The sequence below is a fragment of the Gracilinanus agilis genome, chromosome 2, assembly GCF_016433145.1.
Source record: "Gracilinanus agilis isolate LMUSP501 chromosome 2, AgileGrace, whole genome shotgun sequence".
In the NCBI taxonomy this organism is placed as follows: Eukaryota; Metazoa; Chordata; class Mammalia; order Didelphimorphia; family Didelphidae; genus Gracilinanus; species Gracilinanus agilis.
The window spans coordinates 32,576,031-32,587,367 of NC_058131.1; the positions used below are offsets into that span (position 1 = coordinate 32,576,031).

The window sequence follows — 11,337 nt, forward strand, 5'->3', positions numbered from 1 at the left end:
CACGGCCTGACCCTGAGGTCTCGGAGGCCTCGTCCATCCATCTTAAGCTCCTGAAAGCAGGGCCGGGCAACAGCACCTGACAGACGCGTAACGGGCCATAAGAAATTCCTGGATGGACCCGACTCGTGGCGCCGCTGTGCCCAGAGCAAGCAAAGGCCCAGAGTCAGCCCAAAGATGGCCGTTGCCCTGGTCGGGCTCTCTTCATAGAGGCAGGCTGACTCTTCCCTCCTGGAAGTCCGTTCCCGCTCCGTCCCATCTTCCACAAGGCAGTATTTCTAAAGTGTGGGTCAAGCCACGCAAACACCCTCTTCACCCTCTTCACCCAAGGAGCCTCGGGAGCTCCCTGCTGCCACCAAGACCGAGGATTAAAACCTCCCTCTGACTTCTAGAAGGCTCCTCCCCGTTCCTGACCCCACACACTTCCTTCTCGTCCACGTACAGCAATATGGGGCTCCTTGCTCTCCCTCCCATGTGCCCTTCCGCCCCGATTCCAGGACCCTCGTGCTCTTCTTCTTGCCCACCAAGACTCAGCTCCAGTAGGAGTGCTCTAGACTGCCTTTCTGGCTTCCCTCGCTAGGAGATCGCCTTCCACCTCTCCTGTGGGTGCTGTGTGTGGAGCGCGTTAGCTCCTCTCTAAGGGCAGGGACTGTTTGCACCCCAGAAAGCGATCAAGACGTGCATATTGGCCGAGGCGAGGGAGAAGTCTCTTCCCTCGCTCTTCGCTCACTGGCTTTGCTTTCCCCCACAGTGGCATTCGCTCTCGAGGGAAGAACAGGCCAAGTACTATGAGCTGGCCCGCAAAGAGAGGCAACTCCACTCCCAGCTCTATCCCACCTGGTCAGCGAGGGACAACTATGTAAGTGCCGCCCCTGCTTTAGGAGAACTGGGAGTTACCGGCTGTTTCCAAGAGTTAGGAAGGCTAGTCGGGAGGTCGATGGCTAGCGGTCCTCAGAGCCAGGAACACTTGGGTTCTGTGTCTTGGGAAATAGCCGCAGCCTTAGGGAAGTCGGAGCCACGTGCTGGCTCAAGAAGCCTCCACAAGCCTCCTATCGCTTGTGGCGAGAGAAACGCCATCTAATCCCTTCTCTGCTGGCTCTGTACCTCATCAGACAAGACGCTTAGCCTCTCGGGGTCATTCATGGCTTCCTCGGCTGTAAATGAGGCCTCTGACCCCCTTCCTTCTCTAAATCTGCGAGCCCTACAATCCTAGGCAGGCGGAAAGGTCTGTCTGAACAGGTCCTCCTCTCTCCCTCCGCCTTCTCAAAGGCAGGGACTGATCACAGGCACCCTGTAGTATGCTGACTCGAGCAGAATCACACAGCTACAAGTGTCAGAGGCACCCACCATTTGAACCCAGGTCTTTGTGACTCCAGGCTCAGTAAGATACAGACTAGAAGGAGAGTAACCGGAGAGGGAAGGATTAAGTTTGAGGCTGGGGCAGAGAGCGGGGAAGACTTCCTATTGTTAGAGAGAAATCCCTGGCATAGGGACAGCCTCCTCCCTCCCTTCTTCTGCTGTGGGCTTCTCCGTGCTGGGCTGTTGCCGCTGTGTCTAACACCATCTTCTCTCCGTGGGCTTCCTGTTTTTAGGGGAAGAAGAAGAAGAGAAAACGCGAGAAGCAGCTGTCCCAGCCTCCACCGCAGCCGCAGCAGCAAGTTCAAGAGGCTGAGAGTAAGCCCTGGTTTACCCGATGACCCGCTCCCCATTTCTCCAGACACAGCACCCCCCACTCCCCACCCTATGATCCTGGGGGCCCCTAGAGGTGGAGGAGGAGGAAGAGGTGCCCTGGCATCCCCCTTGCTTGGCCATGAAGACCAGAGGGGGAACCAGACTCTCCCACTGTGGAGAAGGCATTGTTGGTGATCCTTAGAGCCTGGGTGACCCTCGGCAGGTCACTGAGTCCTCTCTAAAATGGGCACGACGATAAGGTCTACCTCCCAGCATGGGAATTAGGAAGAATTTTCTGTTCAAGAGGACTCCCAGGGAGGAAAGTCATAGAGTCACTTCAGTCTTTTGCTCATGGTCACCCTGCTATAAGGTGTCGGAGGTGAGATTTGAACCCAGGCCTTACAGAGGCCAAGTTGAGCCTTCTACCAACAGCTCTTTTAGCTCAGCCACTCTCTCCTCTCGTTGGATGCTCGTTGCCCTCCCCGAGATCCCTGCGCTTCAAAGGGCGATGATAAAATTTGCATTAGTGTTGTTGTTATCATTATTATTAAACCTGGTACTTACGTCATGCTTGAAGGATTCCACAGTACTCGACACACTCTCTTTATTTGATTCTCAAAATAGCTGTTACCTATATACCTGCCTATATATAGCAGGTGCTATTAGGATCCCCGTTTAACCGTTGAGGAAACTGAGGCAGGCAGAGGCTTGTCCAGGGTCATACAGCTAATACTTGTCTGAGGTCAGCTTTGTTCATCCCCAGGACTCTCATCTCCCGCCCCCCTGGCTTGCACCCCAAGCCTGCCCCTCTCTTGACCCCCTAAAGCTCCCTCTCATTTTCTCCCAGGTGCCCTGACCTCCAGGAACAAGAAGCCGTGTCTACACTACCCGCCCCCTGAGAAGCCTTGCGACAGCCCCGCCTCCTCCCATGGGAGCATGCTGGACTCCCCAGCCACCCCTTCCGCTGCCCTGGCCTCGCCGGCCGCCCCGGCAGCCACTCACTCGGAGCAAGCGCAGCCCCTGTCCCTCACCACCAAGCCGGAGGCCCGGGCCCAGCTGGCCCTCCACTCGGCCGCCTTCCTCTCTGCCAAGGCTGCAGCCGCGGCGGCTGCCGCTGCCGCCTCGTCCAGCCCCCTGGGCAGCCAGCCTCCTCTCCTGTCCCGGCCCCTTCCCCTCGGCTCCATGCCCACCGCTCTATTGACTTCACCCCCTTCTTTCCAGGCTCCCCTCCATGCCCACCAGGCCCTGCCTGGGCTGCAGGCCCAGCCTCTTTCCTTGGTTACCAAATCTGCCCACTAAGCAGCCCTGCCCGTCCCGTCCCCTCCTGGCTGCCGAGGGACTCCTCCAGAAGTAGCGATTCAGAAAAAATCAAAAAGGAAACTTTATTGGTCAATATTTGACCACTCTGGACTGTTTGGTGAAGTGTCTGGTAACCACAGCGCTTTACACTTTGTAGATGTAAACGGTAGCTGATTTCAAGAGCTTTTTTTTTTTTTTTTTTAATAAAAAAAATTAAAAATAAAAAAAGAAGACACGGAAAAAAACCTGAAAAGTAGTTTGTTATCCTCTCTATGGTGGACTGACCTGTGCAGAAGAGACCTCTCTCTTCCCCTAGGCCCCTCCCCCTTCCTCCCTGCCTCTTCTCTCCCATCTGCATGTCCGCCACCCCTGGGATGCCCCCTCGCCCCCAGCCTCAGCTCTCAGTAGCCAACTTGCCTCGTGTCTCCAATCGCCCTTACTTGGTCCTCTGCCTGGTGCTAAGCCGTCCACCGAGAAGCTGTCTTCTAATGACTTCACTAGCATCCCCCGTCCTCAGTGGGATTATCTACCTGCTCCCACCCCTGCCCCCACCTCCTTCTTCCCTTCCCCAGACTCAGTGACTATGAGAATCTCCCCTCTATCATCCGATGACCAGAGGGCTCCTCTGGAGCGCTTGGGGCCTGCCCCTCGCTCTCGAGACGGGCCAGATGGAAGCCACCTTCACCACCAAAACGTGGTGGAGAGTCCAAATCTCGTCTTCACAACTCCCCGGGGAGAGGATTGGACCCCAAGGCCCGGCCCCTTGGCGAGAGCCAGGTTCACATAGTCTGCCAAAGCTTTGAGACCCTCCCTCTCGTCCCCGCCAATCCCCCACCATGCTTTTTTTGTGTGTGTATTTCTGTTTTTGTTTTTATGTCTTTGGAGCGATTTGAACTCCCAGTTGTCACAATATTTTCACAAAAGAAATAAAATTGCAGTTGCAAGAACCCTCCTTTGTGTGTGTATCTTCCATTGAGCCGTTCATTTAATGGGCAAATAAATGTGCTGCGAGTTATAGCCAAAAACGTCCCCTCCCATTGGGAAGGGTAGGGATGAGGGGAGCCGATTCAGAAGCCTGGCACGCTCATAGACACTAGAGGCACCCGAGGAACAAAAGCCAGCCAGCCAGGCTCCAATGTCCAAAGTGCAGGGATGAACTACTGAGCTTTGTACTAAAAGAGCCTTCTTTTCCAATCAATTCAAACAGCCTTCCGAACTCTCCATGTCCTTGGAGCCACTTTTTGCTTTCTTCTGGCCCTGCCAGGCTGATCCAAGTGGTGGGGGCTCTCCAAGACTCCTTGACTTAGTGTTTGTCAAAATCTGAAAATGTTAAGATTAGTAAAGAGCAGAGGAAGCAGGTCTGGTGGGTAGACTCCTAGAGTGGAACACAGGAAGGCTGGAGTTCACTCTAGCCTCTGACTCTAGTTGGATGATCCCGCATCCATCATTTAATTTCTACTCAGCTTGCTCTGACAAATCAGTCAAGTGACTGTAAAATATTGTTTAAAAGTTAATTGTGAAAATTGTACAATTTGTAATTTTGTATGTAATGTACAAAATAATCGTACAAATTGTTTGGTTTTTTAATTAAAAAGTACCTAGCAGGTGCTAAATAGTATCCCGAGCCTGTGGACACAAATATGAAAAGTGAAACAATCCCTATGCCCAGGGAGCTGGGTAATGTGCATTGGAAAGAGGTCACCAGGATTGAATCCTAGACCCTTAGTACCTGTGTGATTATGCGTGTAAGTATGGGATTTGTGCAAGGGGGATGGGACCAAAGGAGCCAGAGAGAAGGCAGTTGCTGACAGTTGAGACCAGAGGAATTCTGGGAGATTCCAGAGAGGAGAGAGAGAAGGGAGGTCTTCCAGTGGAGGACTGGGAGGAGAGAGGAGGAGGACATCCCAGCTTGGACCCAGACCTGAGGCCTTCCTGAGGATCTTTCTTTGGAAATTGAAACCCTGATTCCCTGGTCAAAGCCATTCCAACACATCTCTCCCATCAAGACTTCATCCTTAGAGTCAGCTAAGTTTTTGGACTCCATTTTGGGAGCAATCTCTTAGTCTTCTCCCATTACCCAACCTTGCTGAAAGGTTTCAACCCTTTTCAATCAAAACTTACAATTATAAAAAAAAAAAAAAAGGATAGAAACAGAAAAATAGAAATAGAAACAGAAGGAGAAGGGGCAGGAAAAGAGAAGATGCTTAGGAGTGGGAACCCCAAAGGTTCCCTCCCAAGTGATGGACTCCATAGAAATAGAGAGGAGGGCACCCCCAAATCCCTGTGCCCTTCACCCCTTTCCCCAGTCCCTGAATTGCAAATAATAAAAGCCGTTCATCAGTCAGACAGCGTTCCAGAGTGCCTGAGAGACAACAAGAGAGAGGGGAACCATAGCTTTTGTCTGGCTGCCTCCATCTTGAAGCAGGACCACCCGCTGTGAAATTAACTGATGGGGGTAGGTTTGTGTGAACCCCGTCCTTATTCAGAATCAGATTGGGGTATCACATACTTCGTCTTATAGGGAAGCCTTGCCCCCAGCTCCTGTGGGGCGGCACGACCATCCAGGTCACCCAATTTTGGGGTGACACCCCCTTAAGTCTCCCAGTGTATATTCGGCCCCAGGGGAGAGCTGGAAGAGAGACTCACATAGACTCTCTCTCTCTCTCTTTCTCCCATTCTATCAAACATTGGTTACTGGCTCTCATTATTATTACATGAGCAAACAAGTTTATCTCCAGGCCTCCATTTCCCTTGTGTAAAATAAAAGGACTGGTCCAAGTGACCTCTGAGGTTCTCTTTCCAGGTCTAAATCGATGTGTGTGAGAGAGACAGAGACAACAGAGAAGTCAATTGTAATAGATTTGTGGCTGGTGGAGCAAATTCCCATACCTGAGTGTCTTCCCTGGAGAAAACTGGCCACACATTCACATCAATGATGACCACTCACTCTTTTAGGAAAAGGGCATCAAATGAATGGGACCTGAAATGCCAATCAAATGCCTTCACTTCCCCTCAAGACTCCAGGGCTCATGGGACAGGATAGAATCTTAGAGCTATTTCTTCCCTTAAGCAAAGAGACCAGTGCATTCCCATTTGTTACATGGCTGACCACTGGCCAAGTCCCTTAAATAACAAATTAGTCGGGTAAGGCAAACCCCAACCTCAGGAGGAGCTGCACACCATAACCACTATCCAACATCATGTTTAGCCTAAAAGAGTCTAACCACACCTACCTGTTGCAACCCCCTCCCTCAAATAGATCCTGATTCTTTTCTTCCTGCTTCAAATACTTAAAAAAGTAAATAAACCTTTAACTTCTGTCTTAGAATTAATACTGTATATTGATTCCAAGGTAGAAGAGTGGTAAGGGCTGGGCAGTGGGAGTTAAGTGACTTGCCCAGGGTCACACAGCTAGGAAGTGTCTCAGTTCAGATCTGAACTTTGGTCTTCCTAACTCCAGGCCCAGAGCTCCAACCACTGAGCCACATAGCTGCCCTTATGGACAGGGTGATTTGAAAGTAACCTCTGTACTAAGAGATAATTTCTTCCCTAATGTCCCAGTTTAGTCTTTATCCAGGCAACCAAACAGTATTAGCAGAAGCCTTCTTGTCAGCTGAATTATTGTCAGCTGGAAGCTTTCACCTCAGAGAAAAGTTACTAACTCTCAGCAGAATTCTTCCCTCTTTGGAGGATTCTTCAGTTGCCTGGTTCTTTGCCTCTCACTTTACTTTGTCCAGATTCTTCACTATTTTCTCTGGAACCTCCTGGCCCTCAACGACTCATCTTTGAGTATGTTGTAAAAAGTCACCAAATCACCCTTTGGAAAGGAACATACCTTATCTAGTCAACCCATAGTCTCCAAACAGATATTTGATTGGTTATTTAGTGACTTTTGATTTCATCCTTTTTTTTTTTTAAACCCTTACCTTCTATCTTAGAATGAATACAAGTATCAGTTCCAAAGCAGAAGAGCGGTGAGGGCTAAGCCATGGGGGCTGAGACTTGTCCAGAGTCTCATAGCTAAGAAGTGTCTGAGACCATATCTGAATTCTGGACCTCCTGACTCTCTATCCATTGCACCACCCAGCTGCCCCTCTAAACCTTGTTATATATGCCATAGTTCATCTTCTGACTCTTTGGGCAACCAAACTACTCCCAGCTGAAAGACAAAGTACCTTACAATGAACTCTCTGGTCTGGCTTCATACTAAGGGACTTCAGCCAATGTACTGAAGACCCCTCAAATGCCCTGATGATCTAATTCCTAAATCTACTCACTACTCCACTTTAGCTCAGAGAAGGTTATACCTTCATCCTTTGTCTAACCAGAACCTTTCATCATTCCATCTTTCCCTATGCCTTACAAGGCCTAAACCTGTTATTCTCATCTGTGACTTCTATTCTTTTATCCCTTGGTTATTTCTTGGAGAACGGGCTCATCTCTACATTACCTTCTCTCCCTTACCCCCTTTGTATTATTACCAATTATGTACAGGGCGGGGATTGGAAGTGGCCCTTGATGCTACACAACCAGTGGGGTCTCAAGAAACTGATAGCAAGAAAGAACTGTGGGAGTAGAAATATAGAAGAAAAACAACTTCTTGATCACATGGTTCGATGGGGATATGATTGGGGATGTAGGGATCTAAACGATCACCCTAGTGCAAATACTAATAATATAAAAATAGGTCTGGATCAATGACACATGTAAAACCCAGTGGAATTGCTCGGGAGTGGGGTGGGAGGAAGAGAGGGAAAGAACATGACTCATGTAACTATGGAAAAGTATTATAAATCAATTAAATAAACTTAATTAAAAAAAAAGTTAATAACAGAAAGTAGTCCATAATCCCTAAGATTAGCCCTGAACCCCTGACAGGAAATGTAGCTTTCCTCTACCTAGAAGAGACAGTCAGAGGACACACACTAAACCTCTCTGCCCCATCTAACAAACAGTCAATCACCTTCTCCTGTATACTTTCCCTTCTCTAGGTTTTCATGACTATTCTCTCCTGGTTCTCCTATCTATCCAACTTCTCTTCCTCAGCCTCCCTTCCTTGGTCTTTAATCCATGTCATGTCCATAAACTGTAGGGATCCCCCAAGGCTCTGGTCTGGACCCTTCTTTTTTTGTTCTCCATTTTGTCTTTAGTGAATTCATCATCTCCCATGCATGATATTTGGAAATAGGAGGAGGAGGAGGCAGGAGGGAACACAGATAACAAGGAATGGAGAAAAGGCTTCTAGTTGGAGGTTGCCCCTGAGCTGGGGCTAAAAGGAAGTTAAGGATTCTGGTAAGGTTCTAGTAAGGAAAAAGATCCAGACCTAGAAAACAACCTATGCAAACACATTGAGACAGAGAATGGAATATGGGGCTGGAGGAACTCCCAACAGGTCATAAAGGCTGCCTGATCCAGTGCAGAATTCCATTACCTTCTTAAAAATGAGAGAAAATCTCACCTCCCCCCACCAAGACTTTTCATTTGTGTGCATTCTATCTATCCATGTTTACCATATTGCAAATTAAAACATCTTAACATCATTATGAAAATAGTTTTGACCATGGAGATCATCTTGCCACCCCCTAAAGGGTCTTGAGAACTCCTAGGGGTCCCTTGACCCTATTTTGAAAATCAGTAGTCTGACATGTTAACAGGAATAATAAAAAATAAATCTGGAAGGATCATCCAGAACCATACTGTGAAGGTATCAAGTGTTAAGCTAAGGATTTTGTATTTTATCCTAAAGAATTAAAAGAAGTAAAAAAGAATTAAAAGGAGTTTGTATCCTAAAGAATTACAGTGTTACAGTGGATAGAAAGTCAGGCCAGGAGATGGGACAGCCTAAATTCAAATTTGGCTTCAGATACTTCCTTGCAGTGTGATCCTGGGTAAGTCACTTTATCCCAACTGCCTGGCCTTTACTGCTCTTTTGCCTTGGCACCTATACTTACTTTCAATTCTAAGACAGAATGTAAGGATTTTTAAAAACTTAAAAAAAAAAAGGAATTAAAAGATTGCAACTCCATGAGTGCAGGGACTGTTTTTTTGTTTTTTGTTTTGTTTCACCTATGCTTAGCATGGCCTCTGGCTTTGTTGCTTTTAGACAGCTTGTATGGCCCCTCGGTTGGGCGACCCCTGGCAAAGTCCTTGTTAACCTAGTCTAATCTCAGCTCTGAGGACACCCTGATTCTCCCCCTTCTGGAAACAGATCTTCTCTGGAACTGACTATTCTAGGAAATCAGGAATTGGCTTCCCTTCTCTTCTTGGATCCTGCTGAGTAAAGCCAGCAAGGGGAAACCAGTCAAGGGTTTTCTTTCTAGGCTCTTCTAGGTCTTTCTTTAAGATAGTGAACAGCTACCATCCATCTTATCTGAGATCTGACTTTACAGCATGGGGGGAAAGGGGGTGTAACAGCCCTGAGAGAAGGAATAATTTTGTTCTACCATTTCGGGTTGGGTTTTTCTGGCCCTGACCTGTGATTCCTTTGCTGCAGGGACCTCCAGGTGAGGAAACTCCCTTTCCCAACGCAGACGGGTGTGTTCTCTGCCAGGGAAAGTCTTAGAAAGCTGCCTAGGGGCACTGAGAGGGGTGCAAGCGACCCAGGATCACACAAAGGCAAAACTTGAACCCCAGTCCTCTGGAGTCCTAAGCCAGTTTTCCCTTCTCTAGCTCATGCTGCCCAAAGTTTTGTTATTGTTTGCTGAACGATTCCAGAGTCTCCAGGACTTTTCGCAAGTAGGATGGTCTCCTTATCTGGAGTTTTCAGTTCAGTGCTAACTTGAACCTTTTATCCCACCCTCTTGAGTCTTCCCAGATCTGGAGCCCCTGAGGGGGCCTCTCCGCTCTAGAAGACTTGTCCTCTTCACATTATGTTGGGGGGCCAACAATCAATCAAGTCAATATTTATTAAGCACCTACCCTGTGCCCCGCGCTATGCTAAGCGCTGGGGCTACTGAGAGGCAAAAGCTGGCACCTGCCCTCCAGGCGCTCCCAATCTAAGCGAGGAGATTAGCCGGCAAGACCGGATCAATAGGAAATACTCGGGGAGGCGCTGGGGTACAGAGGTTTTAGATGGGACTCGGAAGCCAGGACGGTCAGCAGGCAGGGGAAGCATTCCAGGCTTGGGGAGCGGTCCAAGAGGTTGCCCCAGCCCGGAGAGGCGGAGGGTCGTGTCTGGGGAACAGCCTGGAGGTCGTGGTCACTGAATCGCAGAACCAGGGTCAAGGAGCGAGGCCCCAGGCCGTCAGGAAGAGATCCTGAGGCCGAACAGCGCACTACTATTGGCCCCTGGAGAAAGCCCCGGGCCTGTTCCCAACCGTGGCCCCCGCGCTTGGAGAGCCACTGGCGGCTGAGGGGGAACGGGCCGGAGTGGCGAGACCCGGGTGGACAGACCCCAGCAGCGCCTGCGGTGGTCCAAGGGCACAGTGAGATGGGGTTCTACCCAGAATGGGGGCTTAGGGAAGCGCAGTCTGAGGCCCCGGGGAGATGGGGCGCCGTCCGCCGTCTTGGTGCAGCTGTGGGGACAGGGGGGACAGGAGCGGAGAGAGCCATCCCCCCAATTTCCAGGACCTCACCCCAGCTCCACAGCCCCTGACTGCCACCAAAAGCTGCAGCCCTAAAGCGTGATTACTGCGTGGATTGCATCTTACGGAAGCTGGGAAGACCACGCCCAAGCGGCCCGGGGGAGAGGGAGGGTCCCTTGGCCTCGCTCTCGCGCGCTGGGCGGGACCACTATGCGTGACATCACTGTCCCGCCGCAGCCCCGCTGATCTCGCGAGGGTGCGTGTGGGCGGAAACGCAGTGGCTGCCGCACGATGCGGTTCCTGCTCTGCTTTGCGCTCCTGGGGAATGTCGCTATCGCTTTCGCGGCTGGTAAGTACCCCCATCCCTGACCCGGTCCCCGGACCTGAATCTAAGCCCATTCCGGTCCCGCTCCCCCTCGGTCCCGGACCGGATGCTGGCCTGCGGGATGTGGCCTCGCTAGCTGCTCCTTCCCCCCCCAGCCATGGGCCCGGCTTCCGGCTGGACCGCGGCTGTATTGCGCCTGCCTCTGCGTTCTGCGCCACTGACTTCCCTTGTCAGCCTCCTTGTCCTCGGGCCCCCGGAGCCTGGCCTGGCCTTCCTGCCCTGCTCCCCTTCCCTCCTCCTAGCCGACACTGACCGTGGTTCTTTTCTGTCACCATTCCCCCTCCCCCATCTGTCAAGCCACTCCCCCCCCCCCATCCGTAACGACCCCTTCAAGTCTGTCAGAGCCACACATATACTGTCACACATCCCCACCGTACACCTGTCACGGCACCTACACACATACTTATTTCGACCCCCACACACCCCTAACACTTATCTACCCTCTGTCATGATTCCACACAC

The 11,337-nt window shown here is 50.5% G+C and overlaps 2 protein-coding genes across 2 annotated transcripts in view; both read left to right on the top strand.

The window, feature by feature from the left end:
- TCF7L1 (transcription factor 7 like 1) overlaps positions 1-3,915 on the top strand; it is a 200,112-nt gene extending 196,197 nt beyond the window's left edge. Inside the window, exons 6-8 of the mRNA XM_044659306.1 lie at positions 749-856; positions 1,590-1,671; positions 2,516-3,915. Coding sequence (XP_044515241.1) covers positions 749-856; positions 1,590-1,671; positions 2,516-2,967 — 642 coding nt within the window. The 3' untranslated portion in view covers positions 2,968-3,915. The remainder of the gene's footprint in view (positions 1-748; positions 857-1,589; positions 1,672-2,515) is intronic.
- Positions 3,916-10,972: 7,057 nt separating this feature from the next.
- TGOLN2 (trans-golgi network protein 2) overlaps positions 10,973-11,337 on the top strand; it is an 11,848-nt gene continuing 11,483 nt past the window's right edge. The window contains exon 1 of the mRNA XM_044659307.1: positions 10,973-11,132. Within this exon, the coding sequence (XP_044515242.1) occupies positions 10,973-11,132 (160 nt within the window). The remainder of the gene's footprint in view (positions 11,133-11,337) is intronic.